Source organism: Podarcis raffonei, chromosome 14 (assembly GCF_027172205.1).
Source record: "Podarcis raffonei isolate rPodRaf1 chromosome 14, rPodRaf1.pri, whole genome shotgun sequence".
Classification (NCBI taxonomy): Eukaryota; Metazoa; Chordata; class Lepidosauria; order Squamata; family Lacertidae; genus Podarcis; species Podarcis raffonei.
The window spans coordinates 29,467,807-29,491,148 of record NC_070615.1 but is presented as its reverse complement, the minus strand read 5'-3'; the positions used below and the strand labels follow the sequence as shown (position 1 = coordinate 29,491,148).

The 23,342-nt window shown below is 46.8% G+C and overlaps 1 protein-coding gene across 2 annotated transcripts in view; it reads left to right on the top strand.

Moving 5' to 3' along the window:
- Positions 1-23,342, top strand: part of PRKCB (protein kinase C beta) — a 201,667-nt gene that overhangs the window by 73,712 nt on the left and 104,613 nt on the right. For both annotated transcript variants that reach the window (XM_053365909.1, XM_053365908.1), the window contains exon 3: positions 6,359-6,441. In XM_053365909.1, coding sequence (XP_053221884.1) covers positions 6,359-6,441 — 83 coding nt within the window. The remainder of the gene's footprint in view (positions 1-6,358; positions 6,442-23,342) is intronic.

The window sequence follows — 23,342 nt, the reverse complement described above, 5'->3', positions numbered from 1 at the left end:
TAGGTTAGGCTGAGAGTGAGTGACTGGTCCAAGATCACCCAATGAGTTTCATGGCTGCGTGAGGATTTGGCCCCTGGTTTCCCGGGGTCTAATCCGGTTGGTTCGAAAAAGCAATAAGGGCAAATGTTAACGTTCTAGAAAATCAGTAATCATACCAGTTTTTCTTTTAAAACAGGCAGTGTGTTAGTGTTATTATAAAAACTAAAGAAAAAAAAGGGGGAAGCAGAGTTTAATCAGGATTTGGGGCTTTTTAGTTTAGAGAAAAGGCAATGTGATGGCAATGTATAAAATTATGCGTGGCATTGCAGAAAGTGGATAGAGAAAAGCTTCCCCACCCCCCTCTCATGACACCAGAACGCATGGCCATCCAATGAAGCTGAATGCTGGAAGACTGAAGACTGAAAAGGAAGGATCTCTTCACGCAGAGCAGATTTAAACTATGGAACTCACTGCCACAGGAGGCAGTGATGGCCACCAACTTGGATGGCTTTAAAAGAGGATTGGACAAATTCATGGAGGAGAGGGCTGTCCATGGCTATTACTCATGATGGCTATGTTCTGTCTCCATGGTCAGAGGCAGCAATGCTTCTGAATATCAGTTGCTGGAAAGCACAGATGGGGAGAGGGCTCTTGCCTTCAAATTCTGCTTGTGGGATGCCCATTGGGACATTGGGTTGGCCATTGTGAGAACAGACACTGGATCTGATGGACTACTGGTCTGATCGAACAGGGCTCTTTTCTTCTGTTTTCTTATGGTTTATTTATGAATGGTTGGGTTCCAGTTCAGGTCCATCTGCATCTCATGTTGTTCATGCCAGAAAAGGCCCCACAATGGCTTCATCGATCTCTGGAGGGACACTAGGGCTGAATCTAGACTCATCAAAGAAGCGTTTCATTTCAAAGTGTTGTAAATTTAAACAGGGAAAACCGGTAGAGAAAAAACGGGACTCCACCCGGCGGCGCAACATTATATTGCACATGCAAGACATATCAATCGCTTTTTCTTTACCGGTCTAGCTGAGTCCTAAGTTGGGGAAGGCTGAAGTAGAAAGACAGCCAGTTGCCCTCTGCAGGCCTTCTGAGTGAACGCAGGTGGGCTAAAAGCCAGCGATTGTCCCTGGGGTGCTCATGTGGCTTTGCCCCCAGACATCCACACAGAAGCTGGCTCCACTTCAGACCTTTGTACATTGAGAAGGAAGGTCCAAAGAGAGATTCAAGTGTCCTTAGCTGAATGCATTTGGATTTGGCTTTCATACCATCATTGCAAGAAGGTGGATCTGTGTGTGTGTGTGTGTGTGTGTGTGTGTGTGTGGACACTGGGGGCTTGCCCCAGCCCCCTCCCACCTTTAGCAAATTCCTGGCTAGGGCCAAATGCATTACGGGAACCCCTATGAATAGCAGAATAAAATAAGAATGGGCTGCAGATAAATTCCAGCATATAAATCTTTCTTGAAGCTTGACATTGTCTGAAGACAAAAAGCTGTAATGGGATAGGTTTAATTTTTTTAAATTTCCACCCTGGAATTAAGCATACTTATATGTTGCAGTTTCCTTTTGTTAGATGTTCCTTGCCTTCGCATATTCTTTCTTGGAACATTTTGTTTTTACGGGTTGGTGTGCAATGCTCCAATTAAGAAAAACAACCAGTTCCTGAAAGTAGGCTGGTTGTGGGGTGACTTTTCTGAAGATAAATTAATGTTATAGTACTCTAGTTCGGGGGGGGGGTTGCTTCTGCAGTACTTGAATGCAACAGCATCTCTCCCCAGGAACTGGTATTCAGAGGCATAATGCCTCCAACAGTGGAAGGAAAACATAGCCAGCAGGACTAGTAGGAGCAACCTTTGAAAGTCTTCTCCTCCATGAGTTTAAGAACATAAGAACCCTCCTGGAGCAGGCCAGTAGCCCATCTAGTCCAGCAACCTGTTCCCAAAGTGGCCAACCTGATGCCCCAATGGGAAACCCACAAGCAGGATCCAAGCACAAGAGCCCTCTCCCCTCTTGTGGTTCCCAGCAACTGGCATTCAGAAGCATTACTGCTTCCAACCGCGGAGGCAGAGCATCACCATAATGGCTAGTAGCCTTCAGCAGCCCTCTCCTCCATGAATTCGTCTATTCCTTTTTTAAAGCCATCACTACATCTTGTGAGATCAAATGCCATAATTTATGCAGTGGCCACATTCACATCAGGTATTCAAAGCACTGTTATACCATTTTTCACAGGCTTCCCCCAAAGAATCCTGGGAAGTATAGTTTGCTAAGGATGCTGAGACTTGTTAGTAGGCCCCCATTCTTTTCCCAGAGTTTGCTGGGTCAGCAGCGGAGCAAGCCGATTGGGCGCCTGGGGCGGCGTGTGTGCCCTGTGCCCAGAGGCGGGGCCAGCCATCCAAGGGGAGCACCATCTGGGGCAGGATGCTCTGTGGGGCCTCCATGGAGTCTGCCTGCCTCTTCCCACTCAGCCACCCTACAGCTGAGGGGGAGGTGATGGGCGGACCGTTTAGGGCAGCGCGGAGCCTGCAGGCACCCAAGCGACTGTGTCACTCCCAGGAGAGATGTGTGGCTCGGGCACGCTGCAGGCCCCACAGTGAGTCCTGCCTGGCATTTTGTCCCCCCCCCCCAGTGGTGACACCCGGGGCGGACCGCCCCCACTGCACCCCCTTCCTCCTCCCCTGACCTGGGTAGAGGGATCAGCTGATAAACCACCCTGGGAACTGTAGCTCTGTGAGGAAAATAAAGGGGTTTTCTAACTGCTCTCAGCACCCATAACATGCTACAGTTCCCAGGATTCTTTGAGGGCAGCCATGACTGTTGCAAGTGGTACAACAGTGTGTCAAATGTGTGGTGTGCATGTGGCCACTGGGTGCTCCTTGGAAGCAAGTTGCCCCAAAGTTTCTATTGCCTGGTCCTTCAGCCTCAACCGAAATGACCTGCATAGATTTCCCCAGCCCAGAGGCAGGCGATGGGCCAAAACTCACATTTTGCTATTGGATCTCATTTGTAAATGAAACGACTTCCTTTCACAGCAATCTATGTTATGGATAGAACAATCTGTGTTCCTATCGATCGCTGAAAAGGCCAAGCACTCCCAGTCAATAGGAGGTGGCCATCGCAATGGTTGCTCTGCTGCTCATTGGTAGAAACAGGAAGAACAACTTTGGTCTGGCAGCTAGACTGGATGGCTGGCCAAGGCGGCGGGTGGCTGAGCCTGCTCTGGTGATGGTGGCGGGATTGGGGGATTGTGATGTGTTTGCAGTCCTCCATAACTGGAATGTACTCCTTTATTTATTTATTTTTTAAAAAATCAATTTATTAAATTGCACCTTTTTGCAATCTATTTTGATATGGTTGCCTAGTTCTGCACTGTGTAACATTTGGCACCTAATTATTTTGCTGCCTGGTGAATGAGAGCTGCAGACTCCAGGATGCTACTGGGAAGGTGTGAAGTGTGTGCGTGATATATATTTCATGCCTTACTTAATAATTAAACTTTGAAACAGAACCTCAAGCGCAAGGATCAGAGAGGGTGTCATATCAGAGAAGGGCCGGGTGGAATTCTGGCAACAGGCTTGACTCCTGCTACATTCTCGTTGGCCACGTCGTTGCTGTCTGAGCAACAGGGCTCTCTCCAAGGGCAAAATGGCTCATTCCCTTCCCATCTCCCCGTCCTCTGGTCAACAGAGAAAGGAGGTGTCTTCTAGAATCCCTGTGTACCCCCGCCCTTGACTTTAATATTTAAAGACACCCTGGGGCAAGGGTGGGTGGAAGGGAGAGATAGAGAAGAACTGACATTTGCTCTGCATTTTAAAATGAAGCGACCTAATTTACACCTCCCTAACTACTAAATAGATCAGAATGTCAATGTCCTTTGGATTTTGTATAGCTCTGAACTTTGCAATACAATTCCTGGCTCAAAAACCACGTGGGGTGCATACACTGAGATGAAATACAGATTTAAATATATTTCTTGTGCTACAGTATTCACTTCAATATCGACTTATGTAAAGACACATCCATAATTGACACAGGCCAGAAAATAATCCCTAGCAAAAGGCAAATTGGGATCTCTGGGTGATCACCATGACTTTCTGACTTCCAATTGCTTAAGAACAGTAGCAACCCAAAAAATATTCCTCCTTTCAGTTAGGCTGCTGAGGTGAAGAAAACTTGGGAGGAGAAGAAACTGGGGGGTTTTTTGTGTGTGACTGGACTGTGAGCTCAATGCTAGTGCTCAAAACAGATCTGAGCATGTGCTTGGAGGCATTCTGGTCCTTAAATTATGTATCCAGCCCCACCCTATGCTACTCTATTGCACTGGGCTCTGATTGGTGGACCTTGGGCATCTTCACTGCATGCAGAATGTTCCAGGTCCAATGGAATCCCGATGGAATCTCCATCCCCAATGGAATCTCCAGGTAGCGTTGATGGGGGTAAAAGACTCATGCCTTCACCCTGGAGAGCTGCTGCCAGTCCATGTAGACAAGATTGAGCTAGATGAACTTATGATCTGGATAAGGCAGATTCCTACAATCCTAGTAAAGGATAACTATGGCTGCACATGTTTGAAGTCTGGCTACACCATTGCCAGGGAAATGTAGTGTGCCATGGGAGGGGGGGAGGCAGCAGAGAGAACTTGTCTTGGTTTGGGAATGGCTGAACCTGGCCGAAGGAATTGCCCTCTGTGTTTCCCTCCTTGACATGGCCCCTTACAGAAATGTTGGGCCCTCTGCCTCTTGTGGCCTTTTGCCCCCCACTGCAATTGCTGGGGAGCACAAGTGGGGAGAGAGGTTTCTATTGTGGTTGCTCCCTCTCCATGTCCTGCTTGTTGGCTTCATCTCCTTGGGGCATCTGGTGAGAACAGGATGCTGGACTCGATGGGATCCTTTGACCTGATCCAGCTGCAGCCAGACACTGGGCTGTCCTGTTCTTACACAGCCTTGTTGCTCTGGGCCAGGCATGGGCAAACTTGGCCCTCCAGATGTTTTGGGGCTACAGCTCCCATCATCCCTAGCTAACAGGACCAGTGGTCAGGGATGATGGGAGTTGTAGTCCCAAAACATCTGGAGGGCCAAGTTTGCCTATGCCTGCTCTGGGCTGTCTCAGAAGACTTCTGGTGTCTGGCAAGGAATGCAAATGATCCTGTTCTGAGTAATATGAGGCCTCATCCAGCCAAGTGGTTCTCTTGCACAGCAAGCCACGTTGAAATGAATGCAAGCAGCTCTGGAGCTCTGCTGGGCTCTTTTGCATCTGCAATCTGCTCCCCAAGTTGAGACGGTTTCGAAAAAGGTGATTCCGTATTAGGGGCTATTGGGAAAGGATTCAAAAGTAAAGTTGCCAAAGTCGTCATAATGCTGTTATACAAAAGTATGGTGCAACCCCATTTGAAATACCATGTACAGTTCTGGTTGCCTCACCTCGAAAAGGATCTTGTAGATGTGGGAAAGGGCAACCAAAATGATCAAGCAGTTGGAGCGACTCTCCTGTGAAGAAAGGTTGCAGTATTGGGAACTTTTTAGTTTAGTAAAAAATGTGAATAACAGGCTAGAAGTGTATAAAAGTATATGGAGAAAATGGAGAGAAATATTTTTTTCTCCCTCTCTCATAATACACTAGGGTCCAGCAGTGTCATCCAGTGAAGCTAAATATTGTGTGATTCAGCTTCCCACAGAGAGCCAGTGTGGTGTAGTAGTTAGAGCGTCAGACTAGGACCTGGGAAACCAGGGTTCAAATCCCCACTCGGCTACGAAGCTCACTGGGCAATCTTGGGCCAGTCACGGTCTCTCCGCCTAACCCTACCTCAAAGGGTTGTTGTGGGGATTAAATGAGGAGGGAGGAGAACCATGTATACCACTTTGAAGGAAAGATGGGATTTATATGCAATAAATGAATGAATGAATGAATGACCCAGGACAGACAAAATGCAATACTTCTTCCACCCTTGCAGATTCCAGGCTGATACACTTGTAAATGGCTTCTTGGTCTTAGGCTCAAATTAATCACCTAACGATCTTACCCACCATAGGCCTTGTTGCCATAAACCAATAAAAGACTTCTGGTTTCCACTTGATGTTCTTCAGCAGTCTGCTTGTGAATGACCAGCCTTTCAGTGCCTCGCTCAGAAAGCAAAACAAGAGATGAATAATCCCATTAAGCAACCCTTAATTGAGAATTAATTTCCTTGCTTGAAGAAGAATAGGAAACAAATCTGTCATGCCTTGCAAAGCCATGTGAAGTGCAAAATAAATATCTGGCCTGCTGGGGGATTGCAAGACCTGACCGCGCAGGGGTCCCTCAAATCTTAGCCCTCCACCACCGCTTAGTTAGCTCGCCATTAAATTCTGCTTTCTTTGCTCTCTCCTTGCAGTCTGCTGCTTCGTCGTCCACAAGAGGTGCCATGAATTTGTTACCTTCACTTGCCCTGGTGCAGACAAGGGGCCTGCCTCAGATGTAAGTAAACTCCTCAACTAAGCTCCGTCTTGCGGGGGGAGGTAGGTGCGATGTTCTAAAAACAGTGAGGGCAGGTTGGAAGAGCACCCTGGCAAACTGTCCTTCTGCACTTCCTCCCCGCATCCCGGACCCTTTGCCCTCCGTTAATGAGAAAAGAAGTGCATCCAAAAATGATCAAAGGAGAGACAACATGTTGGTGGGATTCTCACTCCAGGTTTTGGGGGTTTTCTTCTGCTTACCTTACTTCTGAGGTGGCTGCCGGGTGCTTGTGAGCCTCCCTTCTTTCATTCTGCAAATCGTCTCTGATGGGCTGCGTTTTACAGCTTTTCTTACATTGTTTGTTTTTGTTATTTTGCTTTTGAGATCCAGTGTGGTATAATGGGTAGAGTGTCCAGCTAGGAGCTGGGAGGTAGCACTTGGCCATGAAGCTCCCTGGGTGACCTTGGGCCAGTCGCTGCTTCTCAGCCTAACCTACCTCAAAGGGCTGTTGTGGTGATTAAATGAGGAGCTGGAAAAAGGTGGGATATAAATGTAGCTACCTACCTACCTTTTATTTACTTATTTATTTCATTTGTGCCCTGCTGTTACAGCCTTGCCTGGAGATGCCATTGGGGATTAAACCTAGGGCTTTCTGCATGCCAAGCAGATGTTCTTTCAATGAGGGGTGGGGAGGAACAGGAGCAGCTTGTGATCTCCCCCCACTAACCCCATTGAAATGCTCGTTCTCTCTGCTAAATCTCACTTTTGTTGGCCTGTCCAGGGAGCTTGAGCTGGGCTGTTCCACCTTGTTTTTCTTTGGCTCAGTCTGCAGTTCTTTGCACCTGCAAGGACAGGAGCCTCCTCCTTGCCCATCGACTTTGGGCAATTTGCCTTGGGACTGTCTGGCAATTTGCCTTCACCATGGAAACGGGCTAATTTCTAGCGCTGCCGGGTGATTGATTTTGAGACGCTACTGAACCTCCTTGCTCCCACAGCAGCTATTATTAGCCTTTTTGTGATGAGGAGACCAAAATATACCCTCTGGTCTGTGGACTTTCTGTCAGATTTAGGATCTTTCTTTCTTTCTTTCTTTCTTTCTTTCTTTCTTTCTTTCTTTCTCCCCACCCTCTCTCTTTTTCTTAAACTTCAAAAAAATCTCTCACTTTAGGGAAGCTTTCTGTAACCTTATATCCTCCAGATGTTTTGGGTTACAACTCTCAACAGACTCAACCAGCACAGCTGTATGCCACTGGGGTTGATGGGAGTTGTAGTCCAAAATATTTGGAGGGCACCCTGTTGAGGGAGGCTGCTGCAGATTGCAAGCTTTCAGGCATGGCCTGCATTGCTGTGCTGAATTTTTGTGCAGCAATTTTAGGAATAATAACAATACCAGTTTAATAATAAATACCAATGCGGCATGTGCACAAGAACTTTTTGTGGGTCAGGCCCCATGCTTTCACTGATTCCTTTACTAAATCTTCTCCAGCTTATAACAGTGCATTTTCCCACCTTTGGTTGAAAACAGCTAAGTTAGGAATGAATCAAGTATAATTATCATGATGATGATGTATATGCATCTGACTGGGTTGCCCCAGCCACACTGGGTGGCTCCCAACAAAAAAAGCATTCAGTGAAGGTAATCCGCTCTACTACTGAACAGCTCTTACCATCAGAAAGTTCCTCCTAATGTTTAGTCAGAATCTCCTTCCTTGTATTTGAATCCATTGATTTGGGTCCTTCCCTCTGGAGCATCAGGGGAAAAGCTTAATCTCCATCTTTGCCAAAGCGTTTTGTCTTTTGAGGAGGTAGTCAGCAGTCCACAAAATCTTCACTGGTACATTTGTTAGACTTTTTAAGGTGCTGCAAGACTCTGTTGCTTTTTGCCCCAGCTCACTCTCGAGAGTGCCTTTGCCTTCTGCAAGGAGTGAACAGCTGGAAGGCTTAAGAAGACATCTCCTCCTTATGCCACATAAGGATAAGACCACTTAATCTGCTGGAAGAAGTTCCATTAGCTGTGTTAGTGCTCTCAAGCAGTTCCTTTCCGTTTTGATGGGGCTTGGGGAAACACATTTGCCTGGGTAGTAGGAGCACTTCAGCCTGGATGGGCTCCCAGTGGAACGTGCTCAATGGGATGACAGCAAACCAGCAATGCAGAAGCCTGACTTCGGGGCTGGGAGTTCCCCAGTTGGGAGCAGCAGTTGGTAGTGACATCAGACTGCATTTCCAAACCCACTACAGCTCCTTTGTTTGCAAGTAAAGAAAGGTCAGTTGGCCTGGTTTAAGCTGAACACTGGCCATGCAAAAAACCTCAACACACTTACCTATGCACCAACATTCAGCCTTTGCACTCTGCAGACCCATGGTCTAGATCAGCCTTTGCCAACCTGGTGCCCTCAATATATTTTAGGCTGCAGCTGCCAGCAGCCCCAGGCAGCCCTGCTCTACTGCAATTGAAAACCTCTGGAGGCTTGTGACAAGTTGTGGAAGGCTGTTGAACCAGCACGTGAACATTGCCTGTGTGAACACCAGCAATCTGGTTTTAAATGCATCAAGAGTTGCAGAGAGGTCTGTTTATTGTTGTTGCTGTTTAATCACACTTAGGACTCATCCAGACTCCCTTTTGCACTGTGCATTCCAGGCACAGTTCTGAGCTTTCCAGATCTATGCCCGAGCAATGGGTTTTTTGTTTATTTTATTTTTTTTCTCCAGCTGTTTACTGCTGAATCAGAACAACAGCAATTGGGTTTCCCATTGATTGCTGTTTGTACCAATTCAGCAATAAATAGCAAGCCTTCTTAGGGGGGAAAAGAAGCTTGGATATGATCTACAAACTGTGCCTGGAAAGCACAGCACAAAAGGAAGCCTGGATGAGACCTACGTGTCACATTTCAACCAGGGTTTACAACAATCAGGATCACAAGGACCTCAAACCTAAAGTTCAGCTGAGGTTCTTCATAGAAGTCATGGAACTGTAGAGTTTGAAGGGGCCCCAAGGGGCATCCAGTCCAACCCTTTGCAAGGATGGAATCGCAACTAAATAATCTCTGCTAGATGGCCATCAAACCTCTGTTTAAAAACCTCCAACTTTCATTGACACTCCAGCTGTTTCTTTGCCAGCACAGAGTAGAATGTGCTTGATTCAGGACTGGAGAAAATGGGGTTCAGCCAAATTTTAGAATCTGTAGTCACACAGTTGTTGTTGCCATTTGTCTGTCTCAAGAGACAATGGAGTTTGCCTCCAGGGGTGAAGTCAAACTGCTGTGGGCCACTTGTGACTACGACGGAAAACCCTGCTGTCCTGAGAAACAATGCAATTTTGAGAACAGCATTTCACAAGTCTTGGGAAGCGGATGGGGTGGGGGAGAGCCATGACTGCAATTGATGAAAACACATTGTGTACAACCTTAAGCTGCTTTGACAGCCTTAGCTGGTTTGGAACCTCAGTAAATGAAAACTCAGGCAAGACAACATCTCCAACATCTCTGCTTTTAATATATGTTTAGGAAATTCTGATCTAAATCAACCTTCACGATATGGCACCATCCTGATCTTTCAGACTACAGCTCTCAACAGCTCTTTTACCTGGGGGCTGATGGGAGCTGTCATCCAAAACATCTGATTGGCACCAGCTTGTTGAGGTCTGCTCTGGATGCGTTCAAAGCTCTCTCAGGTCTTTTTTCTCTTCATTCGTGTTGGGTGGGAGTGAGGGTCTTTGGAGATCAGAAGAGGAGCTCTCTGTATTTGGGCTGCTCAATAGATACCGTAGTTTCCTTTTACAGGGAAGAGGGATCAGTTTGTGCCTTCTTTGCTCTCAGAGCTGGTATCAATCTGAAAATTAAGCTCCCTTTTTTTCTAAGAGCATTAAGAGGAAAAAAGGAAAGAATGGAGCCTTTTCCAATTATCTAAAAAAATAAAGCCCCACATTCCTCAGCCTTGTGCTCTCTTTTGATCTGTCTGCTCCACTTCATGTCAACGCCCTTGAAGAAAATAGGCCCTCTTATCTGTGCGAGGTCTATTCAGCGTAAGGCTCCTTTGTCGAGCAGATAAAGCATAATTATGCCAACTTGGCAATGTCTCTTTAAATAAAAATTAGTCGCATCAAAGGGCAGGGAGCGAAGTTGAGAGCTTCAAGGAAGGCATCCAGAAAAGCCTCAGGGCTGCTTCTTGCCTTTGGCTGAGGGACAACTGGTGTTGCCAGGTCACCTTGCCTGACGTGTGCAGGGCTTGGGTGGCACAGCAGGGCACAGTGATGTTTGCAGAAGGTCTCGCAGATCCCCCAGAGCTGTGAACCAGAGGGGGGTTCCAAAGTGTTTGGCTCTCCCTGTGCCTCCTTTCCTGAAGCAGCAAAAGCATTTGCAAGCATGCAAAGAAAGGGACAAGTGATGCTTTGCCTGCTGGGTTGCTGTTAACAGTGCAGAGAAAAGTCTGCAGCCTTCAACAGTGTTGGCAGCTCTTGGCTTCGTACCTGGATCCTAGTAGGGCCGGGCAATATCAGGTTAACAACATTGCGATATATCACCAGCTAAACATTGTGATATACGGATATATCACAATGTCTGAAATAAGGGTGGAGCTATGTAGAGGCATGGGCTGGCTTCACAGTTTCCCCCACATTGTGATTTTGGCATAGCACACACAGACATCAGGATTCGCAATATATTGCCAGGCCAAAATTTATGACACCAATATCACGATATGGCCTTCAAACTGGTTTGGGACAATATATCAATATATCACCCAGCCCTAATCCTCAGGGGTCTCAGAGCTGGACCCTTGCTTTGTGAGGTGTGTGCATGCTCAGGCCTTGGGATCTCTGAGCCGGAGAGCCTGCCCTTCAGGCTGAGGGTTAGCTAGGAGTTCCTTTCGCTAGCTTTGTCTGCTTTGCCAATGGCGGCCATCAACTACTGAGCCATGTTCAAGGTTCTTGTATTAATTTACAAAGCCCTGAACAACTTAGGTTAAGGGTACCTCAGGGGTCACATGTACCCTTATAATATCCCAGCTCAGTCACTAAGAGCAGCTGCAGGAGCATCACTGGTCATTCCCTGAGCAAGTGAGGCTCATTTGACAACAAGAAACCAAGCCTTCTACAATGATTACCTTTTTAATGGGTTTATTGGACGCAGGTGGCACTGTGGGTTAAAGCACAGAGCCTAGGACTTGCCGATCAGAAGGTCGGCTGTTAGAATCCCTGTGACGGGGTGAGCTTCCATTGCTTGGTCCCAGCTCCTGCCAACCTAGCAGTTCGAAAGCACGTCAAAGTGCAAGTAGATAAATAGGTACCGCTCTGGCAGGAAGGTAAACGGTGTTTCTGTGCGCTGCTCTGGTTCTCCAGAAGCGGCTTAGTCATGCTGGCCACATGACCCGGAAGCTGTACGCCAGCTCCCTCGGCCAGTAAAGCGAGATGAGCGCCGCAACCCCAGAGTCGTCCGCGACTGGACCTAATGGTCAGGGGTCCCTTTAGCTTTTAGTGCTGTAAACTGCTTTGACTTTTTTTTAAAAAAATGATATAATGGTATGCAATTTTTAAAAAATAAATATAAATAAATAATTCCCCACAATCCCAGCTTAGTCGTGAGAGCCAGAGGTAGTTTGGGGCACTGCAAAAAGCCTTTCAAGTGTGGCTTGAGCAATGCAATGCAGCCAGGAGGGGTTGCTGTCAGGCACCTGAGTGGCTTCCAACTGGGAGCACAGTCAAGGCCCAAATCTGTGCAGCTGTGTTGAGGTTAGGATGCAGCTGTCTCGGAAAGTGTTGCTGGATTACCCCTACAGGCACAAAGAGGATTCCTGGCTGACATTGCTTTTGGTTCCTGCTGAAGAGTCTGGGGGTAGGTCTAGGACAGCTTTCCCCTACCTAGTGTCCTCCACAGATCTTTTGGGCTGCAGCTCCCATCACCCTCAGCCAGCATGGCCATATGCATCCTGGGAGTGGTAGTCCTAACCATGTTCATGCTGGCTGAGGCGAGTTGTAGTCCAAAATGGCTGTGTGGGTAGGGACTGATCGGAATTGTAGTCCAAAACAGAGGTGCCATCTTGCAAGGGTGATTTGTGGAGGGTGGGAGCTTTGTGTGTGTGATGTCAGGACATCGGGAGGAGCCAAACACAGCAGCCACACATCTTAATGGCCGGCGGCCCCTCCGCTGCCTCCTCCTGGCACTGTCACTGGCCGGATGCTGCTTTGACTCTCCTTCCCCTCTGTGGCAGAAGAAGGGGAGAAGGAGCCAGCTATTGGAGACACACTGTGCTCAGCTCCACACTTTGGCTTCATGCCAATGGGGTGTGTGTGCCCAGATGCTACTCCCAAAATATAGAGGGGGCCAAAAGTGCTTGAGCCCTAGGAGCTAACACCCAAAACATCTGGTCCAAAACATCTGGAGGGCACAAAGTTGTGGAAGTCTGTTATGGGAACTTTCAGCCACTTGCCACCAAGTCATGCGCCATTCATTTGGTACAAAAGGTGTCGTTAATATGAGCTTGTCATAAATACACAAACCACATTGAGGTCCAAGAGCGGTGCAGATGTTTAGCGCTGTGGGCAGCTGTGGATTTGCTGGCTGGTCTGAATTCCATGCCAGAGGAATGAGAGTGGGCAGCTTAAGCTGCTGCTTATACCCCATGTCCTTAAGCAGCCTCTGACATCTGGTTTGCTCGGCTACTCAAGACGCTTTGGCCTTGGGTTTGCTAGAACAACAAGAACCTCTGGGGGAGGGATCATAAGCTGTTGTGGTGAGCAAGTGGCCTGGTTTTAATGCAGCAATGGGCAGATCGGGAAAATGAATCTGTGCAGATTCGCCTTTGAAGCCTCTCATTTCAAGCAGCTGGTATTAAGAGACTGCCTCTGACAGTCGTGGGAGATCAAAGACATTGTGGCCAGTTCAGAGCTCTTGCCCTCTGCCAAACAGATGGGTTGAAGTTGCACACCTCCATTCTCTTCTGTACCTGAAAGAGGCTCTTAGCTCCCCCAGGCTAGCTGACTCAGCTCTGGCCAGTCTCAAATTACATCATCCCAGTCATGGAGGGGGGAGAAATCCCATCCACTTTGCATGTAAAGGTTAAGCCTACTTAATTCACACCTTCTGAAATGATAAGCAAACTGGGACTGCAGCAGCCACCCTTCAAAATTCACACTTCTCCAATTTTTGCAATGCAGTTCTCCGGCCAAGTAATGGGTACAACTTTGCACATACGGGGGTAACGTGCTCATAGTGTTGATATTAGTGAAAATAACATGCAAAGAGCCTTACATTAGAGGAATTTGTAAAACTGTGTATATTAGGTGAAGTTGCATCCACAAATATACTGTACTTTTCTGTGTATAAGACTATGTTTTTTCCTTTAAAAATCATGCTAAAAAGTGTGGGGCGTCCTATACATGGGTAATGCATAGGGTGGACGTTTGATTGGTTGCTGCCGAGGCTGTCAGCAGCTGTTGTGCGTGTTATTGGTTGCTGCAACAACGGGGGGGGGGGGTGTTTATTGGTGGGCGATTGGCAGCTTCTGCCGGTGATGGGACAGACAGGAGGTGGATTTACCGACGCATGCGGGTGAGCAATGCAATTTTCGGCAATCTCCCCTAAAAAAAAGCTCAACAACTCTGTGCCATCGACCCCCATTTTCTTAATTTTGAGTCTCCAAAAAATAGGGGGCGTCTTATACATGTCTTAGGTGAGTCTGTCTTATAGACAGAAAAGTATGGTATATATTACGCAAACTGATAGGGAAATGTGAAGAACTGAAGTTTGAAAAAATGAGAAACTAGCTGTGATTCCTGCATTGCAAGGGGTTGGACTAGGTCACCCCTTGGTCCCTTCCAACAATACAATGCTATGATTCTAGAAATCAAAGCCGATGGAGTCACTTATCCTTCATTCTAACCAGAGCTCCGGAGTCTGACATGCACAGAAAGAAATGGCAAGCTGGCAAACTCCTTTTGAAAAACAGAGAGATAACCTGCACAGCCCTCATCATAGGGCAGCAAATTGTTTTACGTTGAAAACGTGTGGTGCAATATTGGGGGCATGTTTTTATTTTCTTGAAGAAACCTTGAGGCTAAATTACTAAATTCCTTACCTGGACCTGTTGCCTTGTGGACGCTCTGCAAGCCTGTAGCTCTTTGGAAGCTTAGTGGCTTAGACAGGCTGTCACTTCCATTATGCCACCTGGCAGGGCTCAGACCTTTTGAGAAACACTTTCCCTAATTCGGCACATCAAAGTCACTCCATCAACGTCCTTTTGAGCAAGAAGAGAGAAGGAAAGAACAGCCCTGGAGGCTGCCCTCCCCAGCAGCTAAAGGTTGGCTTCGGACAGGGAGGAACCCAGGTGACACTTCAGTGCCAGGGGAAGCCCTGGGATCCCCACAGGTCAGACTAGTGGCCATGAAACCTGACTAGGAAAATATCTCTCTGTGTGTGTGAGAGAGAGTTAGAAACTCAGGTATATAAGCTAGGTGCCAAATGGCTCCTTAAACTAAGGTTACAGTCGCCAAAACAGAATGCCTAGTTGCCATTTTGGGGCCAGACGGCTTGAAAGTTGAATTTTTGATATCTTAAGGATGTAAAAATTTTGAACGGAAAATTTAATAAAAATTTTAAAAAAGAGAGAGTTGTACTTTTCAATACGGCTTTTTGGTTCCTGAATTTCATTCTGATTGAGCAGATAAAATACAAGGGATTCAATCTTCTCGGGAGAGAGGTTATGTTAAGTAATAGGTTTGAACACTGAATGTGGGGGCTTCCTGTTTCCGGTACGCCAGGAATGGGGTCTCCACCAACCCTGCAGGAGAGAGAGACAGACAGGGATAATCAGATAATGATGGGGGGATTTCATCATCTGTATTCCTCTTCAGTTGGAAGAGGAACCAGGCTCTCATCTGCAGTTGGCCTGGTGGTCTGGCACTTGCTTCCCCATGGAATGCGAGGGGAGGCTAAAGCACTGGGTACATGGAGCACTCCGACTGCCGCGTTCCTGGAAGCACAGCTTATCCTGTTAATTGAACTTTAATTGGAGTAAACTACAGGTGTGTGCCAGAGACGATGTGTGCCAGGGACGTGGGTGGTGCTGTGGGTTAAACCACAGAGCCTAGGACTTGCCGATCAGAAGGTCGGCGGTTCAAATCCCTGCAGCGGGGTGAGCTCCCGTTGCTCGGTCCCTGCTCCTGCCAACCTAGCAGTTCAACAGCATGTCAAAGTGCAAGTAGATAAAAAGGTACCGCTCCGGCGGGAAGTTAAATGGCTTTCCCGTGCTCTGCTCTGGTTTGCCAGAAGCGGCTTAGTCATGCTGGCCACATGACCCGGAAGCTGTACGCCAGCTCCCTCGGCCAATAAAGCGAGATGAGCGCCACAACCCCAGAGTCAGCCACGACTGAACCTAATTGTCAGGGGTCCCTTTACCTTTACGGGCGTGTGCCAGAGACAATGAGATAAGAAACTGCAAAAACAACCCAGCTACAAGGATGTGAAAGGTTTGGATTGAGAGTGGATTTCATTCGGTAGAAGAGACAAAAGCGGGAGGGGAGCCCACAGTTCGCTTACTTAAGATTTTTTTCTACATTTATGATAAGGCAACCCCCCCCCCCAGGAATGCAAGTTTTATTTAAAAAATATCTGCACAAGTGAGGATGGAGGAAATTGGAATATAATATGGAATTTAACAAAACTAGTGGAACTGCATGTATAAGAGAAAGGAACTAAGAGGGAAAGGGGTAAGAAATGCTATGCTTTGAAAATATACAGTAAAATCCTTCCTGACCTCCATTATCCACAAAGGAATATGTTTGAGATAAGGATAAATGGCCATAAATCAGTGGCAGGGAGGGAAGGAGTCTACCAGCAAGAGAATAGAAGTTTTTTGATTAACTATCTGGATTCAGACCGTCTGGATTCAGTCTGGATTCAGACCGTTCTTCCTAGGCTGGAAAAATGGTGAAGACTGCTTGTTTGCTGGAAGCCAAATCACGGGACAAAGTGATGCAGTGAATCTTGGAAACTGTGAGATAACAGCTTCTCCTGAGACATGATGGGAACCATCAATGGTTGCAGGAATAAAGGATGCAACACTATATATGGACGGGAAAACATCGTGGGAAAAATTATCACAGGCAGGAAAGAATAAGGATTACAGCTAAAGTTCCTCACTGGAAACTTTATAAATTCCCTGTTATACCAACATGAATTGAAATCACAAGATTGCTGCTGTTATATAAGAGATTATTATATCTGAATCAAATGTAATGGAAATTATTAACATTTTGGAATGCAGAAAAAAATGTAGGAGAATGAACTCTAGTATATGAGGGGGCCAGTTTAGTTAAATTGTATAATTCAACATTTGAATAATTGGCATTAATAATTGTATTAATTGGATACAATTGGAGTTGTTATTATGAGGCTGTTATTAGAACGATATTGGGAAATCAATATATTTAAAAAACCCCACACTGAATGTGTGAGCTTATGTCTAAAGTCAATGGAAAGAACAAACACTATTAGATGTACTGCTGGATGTTCAATGGTTATTGTTGTTACTGTATTTGTTTAAAAACTAATGAAAAATTGTTTTTTAAAAATATAATGCAATGGATAGAATTCTACAGGATGTGTTGCTAGTGTGTGAAACCAGTCAAGTTCCAAGGATCCCCAGGCATGCACCTCCAGGTGGTGGAGAGGTCAGGCGCCATACTGGCACCTGGGCATCTTCACTTGGTTGCAAGTGGCCAATAACCAGGTGCAAAATGTGCCTGGCGAATTTGGAACATGTGTGTGTGTGTGTGTGTGTGTGTGTGTGTGTGTGTGTGTGTATACAATGGTTACTGTGACATTGTTCTGGGAAAAGCTTTAATTCACTGAAGCCTGCATTAGGCAGAGGGTGGGACATGAACATCAGAGGCTGAGCTTTGAAGCACGTTCAGCACTTGAACTGCAGAGTGAGAACATCAGAAGAGTCTGCTGGATCAGGCCAATGTCCCATCTAGTCTGGCATCCTGTTCTCACAGTGCCTGACTAGATCCCCCAAAGGGAAACCGACAAGCAGGACCTGAGCACAAGCAATGGAGGTAGAGCTGAGCCTTCATGACTAGTAGCCATCCATAGCCTTTTTGTCCATGAAAAAGGATGGCAACTGGAGCAGGGCCTCTTGAAGAGGATCTCAAGGTCTGTAGTGATTTGATTGGGGAAAGGCGATTTTACGGGTTCCTTAGTCCCCTGCCCCTGAGTTGGGCTCAAGAAGTGCACCTGAAAAAGTACTGGAGTGACATGATCGAAATGCCCAGTCCCGGTTAGCCATTTTGGACACCTGTTTTGGACAAACAGAAGCTTCTGTGAGAGCCAGTGTGGTGTAGTGGTTAAGAGCAGTAGACTTGTAATCTGGGAAACCGGGTCCGTGCCTCTGCTCCTCCACATGCAGCTGCTGGGTGACCTTGGGCTAGTCACACTTCTCTGAAGTCTCTCAGCCCCACTCACCTCACAGAGTGTTTGTTGTGGCGGAGGAAGGGAAAAGAGAATCTTAGCGGCTTTGAGACTCCTTCGGGTAGTGATAAAGTGGGATATCAAATCCAAACTCTTCTTCTTCTTCTGGGTCATTTTCATGAGGCTGCCCCATGAAGCATGCATTGCAGTCTCCTAAACAGAATGAATGAATCTGCCAATTTTGGCTGCCCTCACTTTCTCATTTTTCCAATCTTCAGTTCACAATTCACAATTATTTCTGCATCAGTTTGCAAACTTTTAAAAAAACTGAAATGCATGAAATGTCAATGTATGCATGTATGCATGTATCTTAATAGGCACATCTTTGCAAATGATTTCCTTATAATGCATTCTTGTGTGTTATTTTCATTAATATATATTTTACTAGTTTAATTTGGGCACCCTTTGCCCTATCGTACATGCTTTTTGATGCACTTTTTTGTTGTTGTTGGAAAACTGCATTGCAAAAGTCAAGAGAAGTGGGTTTAAAAAAAGAAGATTGTTGTGGTTTTGGTCATGGATTGGTTGGGGAAGTGGGAGCTGCTATTCAAAATGCAAATGGGATAACCTGCTCCCCATCTCTCACCTCTTGAAATAACAATTGTGCACTCTCTAAAAATGATAGGGTTACTGAAATCAGAACAATCTGCAAATCTAATTTATGTGGCAAAGGCTTTGGGTGGGGGGAGGAGTCTTTTTTGGTCGCGGAGAGAATTGATGTCAGGCTTTTTGAAATACTCCTCAGCTCAGCTGCAATATTTTCTGTGGCTTCCACTGCTGACAGTTTCTCTCTTGGGCTAAATATGTTGTCAACTTCATTTTCTGTTTTTGTTGCAGGATGGATTATTATGGGAAGCGGGTTGCTCCGAAATGGGCATGTGGGCAGTTTGTTGTTTCCAAAGGGGATATAATATTTTGTTTTACTGCTTTCCGTGCGACGGGGACATGCTGTAATGTGAATGTTACCAGCACGTCTCGTTTTTAATCCCATTAAGAATTGCTCTGCATTAATTGGCTTCCTGCTTTGATATTCAACAATGCAGCCGCAATGGCTACTAGTAGGCCTCAAACAGATGGTGCAACTCTGCTTTCCGTAGGCACACAACATGTGCTCCAGAATGCTGAGCTGGTGGGTGCATGCTTCTGGGTGCCTTCTAGACCAGAGGGAGCCTGTTTCGTGGCTGCTGGTTCCAAGAAGCAGCTTTGATTAATTTTGTGGCCAAACCTACGCTGCCCATTTTAGAGCAGTGGCCCTATAAAGCTGGTCACCAGCTGTGAGCTTTCCTTGCCAACACAGCTTGCCAAGGCCAGCTATGAAAGCCTGAATAGGAGGCATATATTGTCTGAAGCCAGCAGGAGCTTAGAGGCCACGGAGCCTGTCCATTGTTCCAGGGGTTGCTTCTGAGCACTCTGAATTTTTAAGGGAGCACTTTTCATGCCAGGTGTCTGACCCCTAACATGGGCTTTGGTTATTTCAGGAGTGAGCATAAGCCTGGCATTGTTTTTCATTGTTTGTACAAATTCTAAATCATTTTCTGCTGTTGGCACAGCCCAGTCCCCTGACCAGTGACATACCTTCCAACATTTCAGCAATGGAAATAGGGACGTCCTATTCCATCATCGGGACGCGGGTGGCGCTGTGGGTTAAACCACAGAGCCTAGGACTTGCCGATCAGAAGGTTGGCGGTTCGAATCCCCACAACGGGGTGAGCTCCCATTGCTCGGTCTCTGCTCCTGCCAACCTAGCAGTTCAAAAGCACGTCACAGTGCAAGTAGATAAATAGGTACCGCTCTGGTGGGAAGGTAAACGGCATTTCCGTGCACTGCTCTTGTTCGCCAGAAGTGGTTTAGTCATGCTGGCCACATGACCCGGAAGCTGTACGCCGGCTCCCTAAAGCAAGATGAGCGCCGCAACCTCAGAGTCGGTCACGACTGGACCTAATGGTCAGGGGTCCCTTTACCTTTTTTCATTCCATCATCGCCATCATCATTTTACTATTTCTACCCCCACCCATGTGCCTGGGTTGACCCAGCTGCTCTGGACGGCTTCCAACACATATAAAAACATAATAAAACATTAAACATTTTTTAAAATTCCCTATACAGAGCTGCCTTAGGATGTCTTCTAAAGGTTCTAAAGTTACTTATCTCCTCGGCTCAGGGGTCACATAACTCCATACCCTCCAACGTTTCTCCAGTGAAAACAGGGAGATCCTAAGGAAAAGCAGAACATTCTGCAATCTGCTCAGAAACTGGGATGGCTTCTGTGAATCCAGGACTGTCCCTGGAAAATAGGGACACTTGGAGGGTCTGCAATGATAGGCTTCCCTATAAGAACATAGGAAGTGCCTGCTGGGTCAGGCCAATGGCCCTTCTAGTCCAGCATTCTGTTATTAGAGTGACCAACCAGATGCCCCAGTGGGAAACCCACCAGCAGGGCATAAGGACAACTGCAACTCTCTCTTTCTGTGTTTTGCAGAAACTGGTATTCAGAGGCATCGCTGCCTCCAGCTGTAGAGAGCAGAGCATTACCATCATGGCTAGTAACCATGGGTAGCCCTCTTCTCCATGGATTTGCCCATTCCTCTTTTAAGAAGACTGGGTGAGAGCGTTCTATCCCCATTTCTCCCTAGCAATCTGTACAGTTGAGAGGCTGCTGTTTCGTCCCCGGTGGGGCTGATTTGTTGGGGTTTGCGGATAGCACACTCCCTGAGCACAGTTTTTTTGGCTTCTTCAGTTGTCTTGTGCTATTGATGTGTCTACTAGTGCTGAATATCTTTGAAGAGACAATTTCTTGGCTTAAGAATAAAAGACTGAATAGTTTAGCTAGGGTGAAACTTCATACACTGGTTCATCAGCACCTCACAGCTACCAGGAACAACGCTGAACTTACCTTTTTCTTGAATTTTCTTGAACTTACAGTGGTACCTTGGGTTAAGTACTTAATTTGTTCTAGAGGTCCGTTCTTAACCTGAAACTGTTCTTAACCTGAAGCACCACTTTAGCTAATGGGGCCTCCTGCTGCCGCCGCGCTGCCGGAGCATGATTTCTGTTCTCATCCTGAAGCAAAGTTCTTAATCCGAGGTATTATTTCTAGGTTAGCAGAGTCTGTAACCTGAAGCGTATGTAACCCGAGGTACCACTGTATTTAAAAAGAAAAAACAAAAAACTGAGTCAAGAATTCATAAGAATCTAGTAAAATCTGATATTGCAAGTTCACTTTATTTTACGTAGTTTGGAAGTTTTCATGGCACTTTGCAAGTAATTGTCTCTTTTTCACATATTTGATAAATGATGCAAAATTATTCATGAACAACTGTGTGAATATTTGTCGCCATCATGCTGTACGAGTTGTACTATCTTTGTCAACGGCACAGGTAGCATTTTTCTAGCAATCCTCTTTTAAAGCCATCTAGATTCATGGCCACCACTACCTTCCATTTATCCATTGAAGGTCTTGTACACGATCCCTTCCCTGACACATTTTTTTCTTCACAACAACCTGCGAGGCAGGTTTGGCAGAGAGGTTGTAATTGGCTCAGGGTGACAGATGTAGATGTATAAATGGCATCTATGTGTGCAGCGAGACCAAACACGGGAGAAGCTTCCTGATATAGAATAGGATGTCCGTATTTTCATTGGAGAAATGTTGGAGGGTATGATAATGGCATTACGATATCGGCAGTTTTATTTCCCATTCCTCTGCTAATGATCCCTCGCTGTGTCCAGTCCTTGCATGAGCAGACAAAGAACATTGGATACAGCCCTCAGGTGTGAAAACACCAGCCTCCCACCATGAGTGATATGCAGAACCCATCTGGGAAGTTGCCCCTAGAAAAATGTAACAAATAAATGATAATGTGGTGCCTGGAATGCCTTATGCAAATGAGCAGATCTGCATACATTTGCATTGTCTTGCTTCCAGCATGCACATCCCCCCTCGTCACATGCTGGGGGAAGTGGGCCCACATATCTCAGCTGCTCCCATGGGTCTTGCACACTTCCTTCTGTCTTCCTTTTTATTCCTGCCTCCCTTGTCAGTCTCCGGTTGGCACTCTGTCAGTCAAATAGCAAATGCGTTCCATAAATAGTCCCTTGGAAGAATGATCATATTAAAAGCACTTCCGCACACTCGCTCCCCACCCCCAGTAGAGAACGAATCATGTGGAATTGAGCTTCTTAATTTGAGACAGCCATCACACATGAATTGAGTTACCTGTCTTTCTCTGTGGCAGCTCAGAATGCTGGGCATCATTTGAAAGATAGCAGAATTGCGAGGCAAAAGAAGTTTAAAAAGTGATGTGTGGCGTGGAGAAAGTGGAAAGAGGAAAGTTTTTCTCCCTCTCTCATAACACCAGAACTCACGGCCATCCAATGACGCTGAATGTTGGAAGATTCAGAATATATATATATATATATATATATATATATATATATATATATATATTAGACAAATTCATGGAGGATGAAGCTATCAACAGCTACTAGCCATCATGGCTATGCTTTGCCTCTGTGGTCAGAGGCAGCGATGCTTCTGAATGCCAGATGCTGGAAACTGCAGGAGGGGAAAGGTCTCTTGTGCTCGAGTCCTATTTGCTGATTTCCCACAGGCACCTGCTTGTCTCCTGTGGGAGTCAAGTGGCTGAAGTTAGCCCTGCAGGCCAGAGTTTCCCCACCCGTCTCCTGGGAGAGGTCAGCTACCTTCTGACTGAGCACAACCACCTCCATCTCTTAGACTCCTACGTGTCTTGACTGTAGGGCTTGGGGGACCTTAAAGGGGATGTGAGAATCGAAGCAGCAAATGCTGCTGTACCTCCTGGGCCAATGGGGTGCCTGGAGTCATGGCCATAGCCAGGATTTTTGTTAGGGGGCAAGATTTTGTTGGGAAGCGGACGACTTTTATTAGCGGGGGGGGGGGGACAGAACTGACCTGATGGGACAGTTAGTTAAGTATTTCTATTGTTTTATTTGATCTAGGGGGGAGGCAGCTGCCCCCCCGCCCGTCCCTTGGCGACCCCCATGCCTGGAGTGCACATTTGACATTTGCTACAGCGGATCTAGAGTCAGCGGCAGAGCATATGCCCACACTGCCCAGGACGGGCACGCTCCTGAGGGCGGCATGGCACGGAGGGTGCCCTCCCAGGCATGGGACAGCTGCTCAGGTGCTCAAAGTGGTGCGCGCGCCCTGCAGCCAGGGTCAGAGTGAGCTGCCCGTGGTGGACATTTGGCGCACCACCTGCCTGCTACTCCCAAGCCTCCCCCAAGCTGTCAAAACAAAGGGGGAAGGGGGAATGCCACCAGCAAAGCGGCGCTGCTCCGCCCCTTACCCCGACGGCTTGGGGTAGGCTTGGGAGTTGCGGGCCGGCGCTACGCCAAATGCCACCCCCCCTCAGTGAGGGCACCAGGGGTGGTCCACCCCACCACCCCCTTCCTATGCCCCTATCTAGAGTGCAGGTTTTC